Below are 13461 nucleotides of genomic sequence, written 5' to 3'. Positions count from 1 at the left end.
CTAACCTGGTAGTCTGACATAGTCCATTAAAAACTTTGGGTAGAGATGTAAGAATTACTGATTAACAAGTATGCTAGTTATTTATTTGGTCAAGATCTGTCCAACAATGCAAGTATGAGCTCGTAATTCAGGTGATGTATATACAGAAACCGGCTGATAATTTGTTATGCTTGGGGGTATTACTCCATTATGTTATTCTATGCTTTGTACCACTGTTTTCTTATAGACCTGAAGTGCTAGTGTTCTTTACCATTATCCTAGCAGCTGTTTTTATGATTTGTTGTACTGTTTTTACCCCTGAGTATATTTATATTAACATATTCAAGGTCTTCTGTGAAAAAAATGCTTGTTACATTAACCTGGTTATTTATTAAAGTCAGGAGACATCAATATGGTCTTAGAAATTAATAGAAGGTTGGATTCAGATCCCTGTAGCTGACCTGTTGCCAGTTCCTTGTTTTCTATTTTTCTTTGCTTTTGAATGGTTATTGTGAGCCTTATTCCAAGCTGCTGCACGTGGAAGATTTCTGCACCCTCTAAATCTTACACATGCACGTTTGTTGACTTTGTTGAGTTTATCGTTTGGCTAAAACTGAAAACATTTTCATATTGTGGAGCTAGGCAAGGTACAGGTAACTTCAACGGTTGAGATCTTTTCATAGCTTCAGGGGTGCAGCCCTTCTCAAGTCTCCTAATTACCTATTTCAGACCAAATTCTTCGTCTCTATGATGGGAATAAAATTTCGTTGATCTCTTGATAATTTTATGTTTCAATTAATCCAAAACCTCCCTAAAGAATATTTGCTTGAGGATTACATGCAAGTCAGTAAAATCTATCAGCATTTGTTAGGGCTGTAAATGAACTGGTTAATATTAACATTATGGTCCATTTATTGATATCCGAATATCTGAAATCCATGAAACACAGATTATTTGAAAACTGGATATCAGATTCTGACTCATTAGATAATATCTGGTTCGGATAATATTCTAATCCAAAAACCTAGAAAGAAGAAGAAACAAAATTGAGAATAGAGAAGCATCACTAGATTACCTCTACTCTATAAAGTATTAACAGATTACTCTTCCAAATCATGTTTAGGAGACAATAATTTTTTATGCTAAACAGTAAAGTGAAAAAAAAGAGAGACAATTAGTTGTGCCAAAATAGCAAAGTTTATAAAATGAAACTGTACCACAACAGAGGGAACTGTGCTCGGGATCCAAAGGCTAATTAGAGACGTGGTGACTCTAAATAAAATAAAACTGCATCATGTAATGATGGACAAGTACAAGGGCTAGGGAAACAGAGAAAAGTGAAAAAATCAGAATGTATACATACCTGCATGTAACTCGAGCTGTGAAAGGAGAAGAACAAAGATACTGCTTAGGCTCTTTCTCTGGTTTAGCAAAAGAAATTGTCCACAGGGAGAGTGAGGTGAAGAGATTCTTTGGTTCTCTGGTTCTGGTGAAGACATTTAGTTTTTGTGAGAGGGAGTGAAGAGATTTGTCCACAGGGAGAATTGAGATTTCTTAGTTGTCTCACTGGTTCTAGAGATTGCAAATGGCTGGAGAGCAACAGAAGGGCAAGATTGGAGAAGTTTAGAATCAGTTAGGGTAACTGGGTAAGGTTCTTTCTTCTTTTTTTCCAGAAAAGAGGTAAGGGTACTTTTAATGTGTAACAAACAATATGCACTGTTGGACATAACATCCAACAGCCTTGGCTGACTCTCTAGCTAAAGAAGGGGTGCCCTTCCAATCCCTCATTATAAGATAAACCCCTTCTTAAATTTTGTTCTCTTGGGTTTGCTCCGCAATAAAACTTTCACCCTCTTCAAAAAAACATCCAACAGTTATGATTTTGGATTGGATATTTACCAGATCTTAATCTCATGATTCCAGTTCTGCTCCAGAACCATGTCCGATCTATTATCAACTATTCAATTGAGTTCTTTCAGAACTCTGCGTCAGATAGTTATCTGAGATTTTGGACTTGGATTTGAATCAGATCCAAATATTATCAGGACCCATTGACCGTCCTAACATTGCCTGGTGGTATGAATGAGAAAATTGGAAATTAGCAGAAGACAAGTAGAATGTGAAAGTGGAAAACAACAAAAACAAGGTTTAAAGAAGAAAATGAAAAAGAGAAGGGAATGGAAAAGGCAACTAGCGTGCGTGAGCTAAATTTATTGGAAAAAAATATTGGTAAAAAGTGTGATTAGTATGCAGGTATTCTCCCGATTTTACCTGGTATTGGTATTGAATTTCACTGGGTATGTCTGCTTCTAAGAATGTACCCTTCTGTTTTCATTGTAGGTTGCACCATATATAAGATTGTTGACAAGTCTGTCTTATGGAAATAACTTGCAGTGCATAAACTGTGAACTTTCACTGTTTTCTCTAAGATTTAGTGAAAAAGGCTTTACCATATAAAATGATGAAATTTTTCCATTGTGCATTGAAGCTATTATAGATTTGAAACTTGTTAGAATAAATAGCCATATTAGATGCTGAAAATTTCATTTCAAAATTACAGAAGTACGAATTAGGAAATATGTTTGTATATGTTTTTTGTTTTTCTGTTTTTGAGCAAATTAGTTCTCTTTATTTCAAGAGGTTCCTGGGAATTATGTCAATTTTGAACATGTTGTCAAACTTGCTGTTCAACCTTTCTTGCCAATTGTAATATCCACTGTATAGCACATGTCCTTCTCTTTCACCTGCCAGCAGCCAGCAGCCAGCGGCCAGCAGCCACTCGTTTTGCCAAAAGTCACTTTATGAAACTCAAATGTTTTTGGGTAAATGTTCTACATAAGATTTTGGCAGGAAGTCTTGTGTTTTTACTGGAGATATCTGGCCACACATGTATGTTATATGAATCACTGTTTCAATCAGTGAGAGATGAGGATTGGACTCCTCTTTAGGTTTATTGAAAAACTTTTATGACATTTTCACCTGTAAAAATAGTAAGGCATAATGGCTAGCAACAAAACTAGCAAATGATTGAATAGGATAGAGGAGGATGTCTGCAGTTCTACCTCTCCAAACCCTACATAGTTATGTCAAGGTTCTGATGACGATTATTTATTGAATCAAATATGCCTAGGGTGACATGAAAATCACATTGATGTGGACATCATCTGTAAAGATCTGTACCAAGGGACCCTAGTTTTATCTATGTTTTCTCAACTTACATTTGTTAAACACTTAAATTTTCAGTTGAGGCTAATGTCTTGTAGGAGGAAGGGTCGGATATGTTTATGATATCTCGTGACAGGACAGTATGTAGATGGTACGTGAGATTTTTGAGAGGTGATTGGGTCTGAACCATCGTATGTGCTGATTGGTAAATGTTTGAGGACATGGATCAATACGGTTCAATGATTCAATTCCATGGTTGCTAGTTAATACGACAACAGCTATCCATTTTGTAACATCTTACAAACCATTCCTGCTGTAAATAAGAAATTATCAGTTCTAATTTTGGCACCTCAAGAACTGGAGTTGGCTTGCGATATTGTTTGATTTGTAGGGGATGGAACTCTTACCAGCTAATTGATGTATTTGCTCTCGTATCTGAAATGTATTCATTGTTAGGGAACTTCTGGGTTCTTGGTTTTAGGATTAAACCACGTAGAGACATCTTGCAGTAGTTTGTCACAACTATAAGACTGGTTCTCACCCTCTCTCTTGGTCCTGTCTTGAGCGTATGCTTCCACTGAAGTGAGAGAGAGAGAGAGAGAGAGAGAGAGAGAGAGAGAGATGCTTAAAGTTTTTTCAAATAATAAGCTTGTATTTCATTGCCATCCCTACTTGGTAGTTCATGCCCTTTTGAAGCTTTGAACATAAATCATATCACTTTTGCTTCTAGCATAAAAGTCAGAGTTGCCATAAGCGGGCAGACTCACACAGGAAGAATTTTGTTTGTTTTGTTGTCTAAGAGACTACACAAAGAAGACAAATGTCATGAAGCGAATGCCCGGGGTTGGTTACATAGGGGAGAGAGTGATAATAGATTCATAATGTGTAGAATTATTGACACATAACGGGATGGACAAACTCTGGGAGAAAATGTGTCCTAAGCGAAGGCCATTCGGGAAACATGACAAAGGTAAAGACGAGAAAATGTGTCTTACTGGCAAAGAATCACTGCCTTCAGCAATTAACAATGTTTTGAGGAAGTTTATGGAAGAAAGGGGGAGTGTTGACGTAGAGAAAAGCAAGTTAGAAGCACGAGAAAGTTGAGCGAGATGGCACACTGCAACTCTGCTATTTTACTTCTTGAAGTTGTCAAATAGTTACTATCTCTGCAAAATATATAGTAAATATCCCACGTAAGCCATCTTGCTTGTTTACTTTTTGTCAACAGTGTAGTTCCTCCCAAGCAAATGAATAATTGTTTAATCTGGGGGATCTCAACCCTCGAACAAAGCCTCGAGCACTAAAGGACGTTTAGGAAGGACAACTAACAACACTGAACTCGTGTGCATATTCTTTAACACGGGTGTTGCTGTTTCCAATACTCTGCTCAATGCACTGTGTTAAAACTTTTAAAATACGAACTGATTCAACTTTGACTTGGAAACAAACGAAGGAGCACGACGCATATTCCTACTTTGTTCGGTTGCATTCGGAATCTACCCCTCTTGAACATGAACATGAACATGAACGAACTTCACGTCCCAATATTCGAAGTTCATCTCTATATTATATTCCTTGCTCCCAACTAGTCAAGGGCCAAAGTCACTACCCATTTGTATAAAGCGAACAAAGATTTCATATTTATGCCTGTTGTCTCGTCTAATGATTTCCGATGCAGTCTCCGCAAAGCGTTGTTGCGACCACGCTATCGCCTTTCTATGCGAAGCAAGAAGACCGACGAGACGAGCATTAACACACTACAAAGAAGCGCACCAATTCATACCCCGCTCGGCACGTCGTCTTCACCCCAAGACGCTTCGGAAAACTCAAAAAGGTGTATCAATAGACCCAATTTGATTTTTTGGGTATGACACTTTTAACAATGAGATTTTTTTCCCTTCTTTTTCTTCATTTTGAAAGAGTGTTGGTTGACAGACTAAAGAGAGAGGGCGATGTAAAACACCGAGAAATATCGAGTGAGGAGGGAAGAGAAACAAATGAATTATTATAATAAGAGCTATTCGAATATTTTACTTTTTTTTTAAAACCTCCGAGAGGCACCGACGTGGCGACGCTTGAGTTGAGGAGAAACGATAGAGATGAGTCCGCCTAGAGGGGGCTTCATCTTGGACCTGTAGGCCATCTCGTCGTACGGCTTCCTGTAAAACTTGAGGAAAGGCAGGAAGGAATCACGGGATTTGTCGCTTCTGTTGAGCTGGCGATCTTTTCTGAAGAAGGCAGCTGGGGACTGCAGGAAGGACGGCCTGGGTGTCCTGGGGGTGGGGTGGAAGCTCCGCGTGTCGCGCGGGGTGAGGGAGCGGACGGCCGGGGAACCGAATGAGTAGGACCGGGCGTTAAGAGGGGAGACGAGGGCTGGGCCCATAAGAGACGGGCTGGCCCCGAATCTGTCGTTAGGGATGAGGCCCACCTGAGGGGAGGACGTGTCGATGCGGCTGAGATACCATGGTTTGAGGGAGTCGAAGTGGGAGACGGTGAAGGTGAAGCGGGAAGAGGAGGAAGAGGCACCGATTTTAGGCGTAGGGAGAGTGGAGGAGGTGGGGTTGAAGCGGAGGGAAGACGCGCGAGGATACGACATGAAGGAGTCTTCCAACGAGTCTTCGAAGTCCAACGACGAGACGATTGATGTGGATGCTGAGAGGTCCACGAACGGACGAACGCCCTGCCGAACAGCACGTCACCACACAACTTGTTAGACACATATTTTCCAAATAAAACTTGAAAATATTCGAATTCAAAGAGCTACGTTTGTTGTCCTGCTCGTGGTCATTCATTTCTCCCGCCAGTCCCGGCGTGGATAAGGAATTGAACCGCTCAATAGTGACAGATTTGGATGTGGTCCATTTTCCACGAGTGGGTCATGGAATCTTATTTCGCCCTTTTTTCTCTACTATTGAGAGTGGATTCCACGATTATAAAATCTCAAAACCAAGGATGATGAGCCTCACGTCATTCACCCTCGTGAAGAAACAGCAAGTGTAAAAGACAAAAAACCTTCCATAGGAGGGAGAAATGAGAGGGCGGGTCGATAATAAACGCCTTGTGCATTCTTCCCGGGTAGTATTCCGATATGATTTTCTGACTCGCCACCAATAAATTAAGGAAAGCCGATGCAGATCTGAAAAAGCCTGCATGTCACGCGTTCGGTATCAATAAATGCACTACAAATATAAACATAAAGAATAAATACGCTCCTTGTATAAAAGTATTTTTGTCGACTACTAAGTATCAACGGAGCAGCACGCTGTCGTCTTGCCCTTTCCGACATGGCTTTCTTTTTCAATCCTACTCGGTCTCTCGAAGCAGAAACGGCTTCCTGATAAAGGGAAATTGCAGCTAGCTTTGTTGCACAGCTACACCACAGAGAGAAGTCGAATGAATGCCAGAAATCAACTGCTACTGCGGATTCCGGGAGCATTTCCGATTTCGATCAGTCCTTGTACCCCCGCACCCCGTTACTGCCACTTTCTCCTCTGACAAATATATCCACTGCCCCTCATTAATTAACATGCGCCACAAACATGAGCCAAAGCTCTGCCATCTGAGAGCAGAGCCATTAATGGCTCGGTTCCTTTCAGCAAAGCAGGGGTTGTTTATAAGCTGAATCAGACTTTTACTCCTGATGCACGCGGCCTCACAGAAAACTTAAGAGTATTAATCATGATGCATTGTGCCTTCACCGAGTGGAGATTTCACTGACTCCACACTGTGGAAACTGGAATGGTATGTTTATTACCGACAAAAAAGATTTAGCTCTCCAGATATTGCTCAGAAAGATCGGGACATCGAAGATGCAACGAGCCGAACTGAGTGGCAATTTCGGTTATTCCTTTCCTTTTAAATGGCATAACCGGAAAAAGTGAAAATAGTGAAAGCATATAGGACAGGGTTTCGAATTGGCAAATAATTGGCACTCGATTATGACGTTTGAAAGGTACGAAACCAGAATGATTTCTCTTTTGGTAGGAAAACAGACTTACTTGCGTCGAGGAGAAGAACGAACTGTTCAACGTTTCTGGGCATACATCCAATCGCGACTTCAAGCGTAAATACCAGCAAACGGATGTACCTACAAAGGAAATTAAGGTTAGAGCTTCATCGAAGGTTAACCAAAAGTAACAAAGATGACAGGCTTCGGAAATTCGGATGATTACATCTTCTGGGAATGGAACTTCTGATAATCCTGCTTTATCCGAAAAACCTGAAAAATAGTAGGAAAAAGTAAAAGTTAAGGAAGAGGTCGTTCGAAATGGCAAGAAATAGAAAGAAAATATACACCTCGAATTACCATAACAGGTCTTGCTTCTTGGTCATGACCTACAACGTATGCGACGCCGTCCGCGAGTTCAGTGGAGAATTCATCCGCTATCAAATGGTCTGCGTGTGTTTGTTGCAAAGCCACATGAAAAAAGGAAAAACATTAAATCGAAGGGAGGATATCTCAAAACTTTTTTACATTACTGTATAGATTTGATTACTTGGAAGACTTTAACTTTAACGACTTCTTCTGCCGGTTCTACTTTTAGAGAGAAAAATTAAAGCAAGTTTGCTGGGAAAGAAAAGAAAGCAGAAAGGACCGAGCAGAAGAATAGAAGTGTAGAAGCTGCATTTGTTGCGGATTTTGAGAAAAAGAGGAGCATTGGAGCAAGGAAAAAGTAGTATACCAGTGCCGATGGTATCCCTCCAAGAAAGGCAGGCTCTCAAATGTTTCGCAGCTTTCTTCACGTTCTCTCCTTTGGCTTTCAGGAATCTCTCCACACAAGCATAGTTACAGAACTTCTCCTGCAAAGATGGACCTCACAGATTACAGACCATCTGGGGAAAAGAACTGCGAACGAGAAAAACCAACTCAATCGGAAACCTTTAAAGAGAGTAGTTTGACTGTTTCAGACTAGAAGATAAATGAACAAATGGACGACAATTCTTCTCAAACTAAGGAATTAATAGAAGCAGTAGTTGACAAAAGGCAGCAGTCTCCACTGGAGAAAAAGGCCGAAACCTCATCCGCACAAGAGGAACAACGCAGTAAATCCAACAAATGCTTAAAATCTATTGAATCACAAACACGGCTCGTACTGATCAAAACAATGAAAATGAAAACGGAATAGAGAAGTACTGTAGTTTTTTAAAAGGAAATAAAAAAGAAGAAAAAACTAGGATCCTACAACCTAGTCCAAAATACTCAAGAATTTTCACTACATCACTTCCCAAGAAGTGAGTAAAAAAACGGCTCAAAGACTGCTAACCTGTTTCACAGTAAGCGGAGCTTGTTTCCGTAAGATCTGAAGAACTGCTTCCACTTTCTCCTTATCCCTCTGCTCTCCCTTCCTCATTTCGTAACCAAGAAGTAAGCAGGGAACAGATTATTTGAGAAATCACTTTCTCGCGTCCCTAACACGCCATTCCTTCGGGGTGAAACAAAATTGGAAGGCAGAAAGAGAGGGAGAGAGAGAGAGGAGCAGGTGAAAAAATTCGCCTAAGCAGTAACCAAAGTCTGAGAGTGGTTGCTGCAGAGTCAATACTCGGGACTGAAGTTGTCGTATTTATAGGGGTGAGAAATGAGGAGAGTTGGAGTTGAAGAAGCCGGAAGTCTTGACTGACGGGTGCCGTTATGCGACAGAAACGAACCATGCCCGTCGCGTCCAAGTCAGAGAACGTCACGAACCTCATCACCTAAAGCCATCATGACGGCCAACGCCGACTCGTAACGGAAAACGTCGCCGCCTCATTAAAACCATCGAATATTTCAGCCACCAGCCTGTGATTCTTGATAGTAACCATTTATTCTGTTTTTCGCGAAAATTAGAATCTTTAATTGTAGGGGTATCTATGTAAATTCAAAACAAAACAGCACAAGAGGCCAAAAAATGCCGAAATACGTACTTGTCGGTTTCATAAATGCGATTATTTGTTAGAAAATGATAAAAATAAATAAGGACACGCCCTGAACATGAAATCGTTTTCTAGGTGGGCCCTCTAACGTGGCTTACAGTGACAAAGACTATAGAAAGACCCCTCCGGTCAAAGTGCCGGCCCACCAAATCTAATGGTTCATATTTCATCCAAAAATGCTCGAAGATCTCTGACATCTGCTTTTGCCCTTGGATCTGGTTCCGTTCCGGAAGTCAAACCATCAGCACTTTCGCCAGCTCGGATTTTTGCAGTAAATATTGAAAAAAGAGGCGGTGAAATAGTCATTTTTCTTCGCACTATTTTTTTATCTGCTTGCGTCGGAAAATTGAAAAAGGCAATATTTTCAAGGACATCAGCTGCCGCCGTCGTGTAAAATAAGAAAAAGGGCTAAAATAGGCTCGATTCGTTAACGAAATAAAAGAAGTGGGGATCTCTCCTAATCTCACTAATAATGAGAAGGTGGGAAAAACAAAATCTGGAGACATTCTGAAAATCGCTGGTTTATATCTGTTTATTTTCACAGTTTAATACCAAAAAAAGGCCTTCGTCCTGAAGCGAATTGAAGAAAACTAAGTCAAAAGAAAAAGAAAAAGAAATGGAGTCGTCTCCAAGCACAGGAAAGAGTAGTAAAATGGGCGTTTCCCCGAAGCATTTCTCTCTTAGTATAAGAAGGGTAAATCGCCTGTTCCCATTGTCTTGATTCAAAAGGGTAGAGATTCTTCTGTGGGATGTCAGGCTGCCCAATTTGAAAATAATCAAATTGAGTGAGAGAGACTCCTCTCTTTCTTCATGAAAAATCACTTTCTTTGGCTTGGCTTTCAAATTTTGAAACAGTCGATACTCTCGAATCACACCCTATCCTATGTTTTCTTTTAAATTCAAAATGTTGCGGCTAAAGTGTCAAGTGCTAAACATCATTCTTCCTCCTCCTCCTCCTCAATTCTTTCTCTCTTGTCTCTTTACATATAACACCTAATCGTTTCGACTTTGAGAACCAACTTTTAATCTACTGTAATTATCAATTTAATGGTGGGTCCAAATGGGATGATAGCAAAAGTGGGGTCCTCGAGAGTGGTAGTGGAGCATTCGGCCACTTACCACGTCGGATGACACTGCCGTTGGGAGGTGGCAGGGTACCGAGATTTTTTGATGTTCCGAAGGACACAGAAATTAAAAGCTGCGGGACAAATAACTTTAAATTTAAAGGTACAGATGTGGCCAAGCAATTGGTCAATGTATTCATAAGGGTGGTGCCTCCCTTCCTTTTGTCCCCAACACGGACATCCCCTGGAGGCTTCTCCTTGATGTCTTTCCGTTGTCACTAACGTTACAACCCATTCAGGCATCCCCAACTCAGCAACACCACAAAACTGTCACCACACATCAAAGGTTGAATTTGAAATTGGAGAGAAAAAGGAAGGGGAGATTAGACGGATTAGTGGGTGGTTTCATTATGTGCCTTTTTTGCTACTAAGGAAAGCAGCCGCCCGCCCACCCACCCATGGTGGGAGAGAGGAGGGAAGACCAACGGTGGAGATGCTAACAGAGACTTCACATAGCTTTTGGGCCCCACGCCTACTTCAAACGGCTTGATTACAGTTTGGTTTGGTTGCAATTTGCATGCTCTAGTGTTAACTGTCTTTGACTAGTGATCTCATTTTCTTTTAAGCTATCTGGGTTTGAAAACTAGGAGGCATCATGGCAAAGACATTTCAAACTTGCAGATATCATTACTGGTTTTTTTCTTTCCTCGTTCTACTTTCTTGTGGGTGAGATTCAAACTGGATTAGTTTCGGACAGTACAATATCCACGATTGGGCCTATGTGGAGTGGAGGCCTTGGCCCACTGTTTGGTGAGATTCGAAGTGGATCGGTGAATGACATGCTCAATAATGCACTAGGTGATGATTGGGCTTATGTGGACGTCACGTTTTTTGCCCACATGAAACGGGTTGCTACTACTCAGAACTGGGTCCGGACTCAGGTCCGAGAAAGTATGAATTGTTAAAATGTCCAAGAACCCAACCCGACTAGTTCTACTTTCATGCCGCACTTACACACAAACCAAGGCCCATTTGATTTCGGCCTAATTTGCATGGGCATAAGTTATGCACAACACAACCAAGACTGGATTTTCAAACCCATGTCAAAAGTTTTCAGGTTCAGTTGGTGATACCAAAACAAATTCTCTGGAGAATAGTATAAAGATACAACTCTTATTTAAGTGTAAGAGTACTTTTGAAATGAATATGTGATGGCTAACAAGCCTATAAATTATTTAACTTTCAAAACTACCTGGCTTGGTTTGATAATTCCTATCTTGATTTGCTTTCTCCTAATGAAATATTCAAGAAGCGAATCTTGAAGAGTCTGCCTTCCTGTTACAAGCATACGAGATGAAAAGTCCTCTCTATTAATTCAGGCACCTGGCTGCTCATTCTCTTTTTCTATTTTTAACATGGTTCTAATGCTAATCAATCCTATATTGCACATTTCCCATCTTCTGTAATGGTGTGGATTGTTCATATAGCTCCTGTTAAGATTTACTCTGAGATTTCTTACCTTAAGGATAAATCATATAAATATTCTGTAAATCAGGCGATTGTGTAATCCCGTAAATTACTCATAATTTTTCCATGTATATTCTGTAAAACGGCTATTTAAGCCGATGATGTGAATGAGAAATTAAGATTGAAATTGAAGTATTATTTTCGACTTGGTATCGGAGCTAGAGAATCATCTCCTTGTCCTTCTCGTTGCCGAAGACCAGAGCGAAAGCTCTGTTCTGGATGAAGACGGACCTCAACAGACCTTCTGGATGCACTGACGACGGCAGTCGAGTTACCGCTCGGCCTTCCAACAAACCGTCAGCCAATCGGCATAGGCGAAGGGGAAGAGACGCACTGTCTCGACAAAGAAGAGGTACAAGACATTTTATTTTTTTTCTGCTTAACTTAGGTCCATGATTGTTATTATTTTGCCGAGCGACCCGGTCTCGGACGGACCAAGATCAGCCCAGCAAAAGATAGCGAACCGGACCAGACCGAATAAGTTTACGGACCAAACCGGACCAATATTTTTTGGGTATTTTTTATCCCCGTCGATCTTCTTTTCATCATGTCAAAGGAATCAACACCGATTATTCATGTGCAATCCGAAAACTCTGGTTTTACAACCAGCGTCACTCTTATCAAAGTCAACTATGATGTATGGTCCCAGATTATGGAGATGCAAATTGCGGGACGTGAAAAGCTCGAATATATTATGGGAAAAACACCATTCCCATAAGAAACGGATACCTCCTATGCAAAATGGTATGCTGAAAATCAAAAAGTCAAGGAGTGGTTGTTAACCTCTATGTCACCAGATATTATGAAGCGCTATATTCGGCTGTGTACCGCACACGAAATATGGAATGCTCTGGAAAAAAACTTTCTATGATGGGTCAGATGAATCGTAATTATTTTCATTGAATCAGAGAGTTTTCTCCACCAAATAGACTAGTCGCCCTTTATCAACATATTATGGTGATCTTGTGGAAATTTTTCAAGAACTTGATCATCGTGACAAGATTATAATGAAAGATCCTAATGATGTTATCGCTTATAGAAAATCCATTGAAAGATTGCGTGTTCATATTTTCTTAAACGGATTGGATGTAGAATTCGAACAAATCCGTGGCAAAATTCTCAAAAAAAACCCGATATTGGATCTTGAAGAAGCGTATGCTTATGTACGTCGTGACTCTATTCGTAGAACCACTTTAAATAGTGAAGTTGATCGTGTTGAGACATCTGCAATGGTAGCACGTCGAACTAAGCCTAAAACAACTCGACCAACTGGTCCTAACCGTGATCAAAATCGAACATCAGGATCTCAGAATCACAGCTATGAGGTTGGAACAACCAAACCAGAGCATATTTGTATTCACTGTGGTGAGACTGGGCATACAAAGTCACGATGTTATGAACTTATCGGGTATCCAGAATAGTGGGAACCTACCAAAGCGCCTCGCAAACGGAACTCCAAATCAAATAATTATGCTTCCGTTGTAGTAGCAGAACCTTCCACCTCTCACACAACTGAAGATGCATCAATCTTAATCGCTACATCTAGTAAGGTTCTTAAAACTTCCGCTCCTAGTAGAAATAGTGAATGGATAATTGATTCTGGTGTTACTGATCATATGACCTTTGACAATCATCATGTTAAAAGTATGAAACCATCTAAACAACATATAGTATCTACAACAAATGGTACTCCCTCTCACGTTATTAGAGAAGGTTTTATCACTCTCACCGAAAATCTAAGTCTTAATTTTGTATTAGTTGTTCCAACCCTCAATCATAATCTATTATCAGTTGCTCAAATAACTCGTACCCTGCA

General features: G+C 40.4%; 1 protein-coding gene across 1 annotated transcript; it reads right to left on the bottom strand.

The window, feature by feature from the left end:
- Positions 1–4954: 4954 nt before the first annotated feature.
- On the bottom strand, positions 4955–8559 carry LOC137946474 (uncharacterized). Its single transcript, XM_068792785.1, has 7 exons — positions 8409–8559; positions 7827–7944; positions 7451–7539; positions 7317–7363; positions 7143–7231; positions 6157–6290; positions 4955–5824 (listed from the first exon to the last, which is right to left on the bottom strand). Exons 1-7 carry the CDS (start codon positions 8493–8495, stop codon positions 5186–5188), a joined length of 1203 nt encoding a protein of 400 aa, XP_068648886.1. The 5' UTR covers positions 8496–8559; the 3' UTR covers positions 4955–5185.
- Between the last annotated feature and the right edge of the window lie 4902 nt (positions 8560–13461).

The sequence above is a fragment of the Aristolochia californica genome, unplaced genomic scaffold (assembly GCF_029961685.1).
Source record: "Aristolochia californica isolate CCGP_79_NKW_82.1479 unplaced genomic scaffold, dmAriCali1.0.hap1 SCAF_12, whole genome shotgun sequence".
In the NCBI taxonomy this organism is placed as follows: domain Eukaryota; kingdom Viridiplantae; phylum Streptophyta; class Magnoliopsida; order Piperales; family Aristolochiaceae; genus Aristolochia; species Aristolochia californica.
The sequence above is the reverse complement of the archived record's forward strand: the minus strand, read 5'-3'. Positions and strand labels throughout refer to the sequence as shown.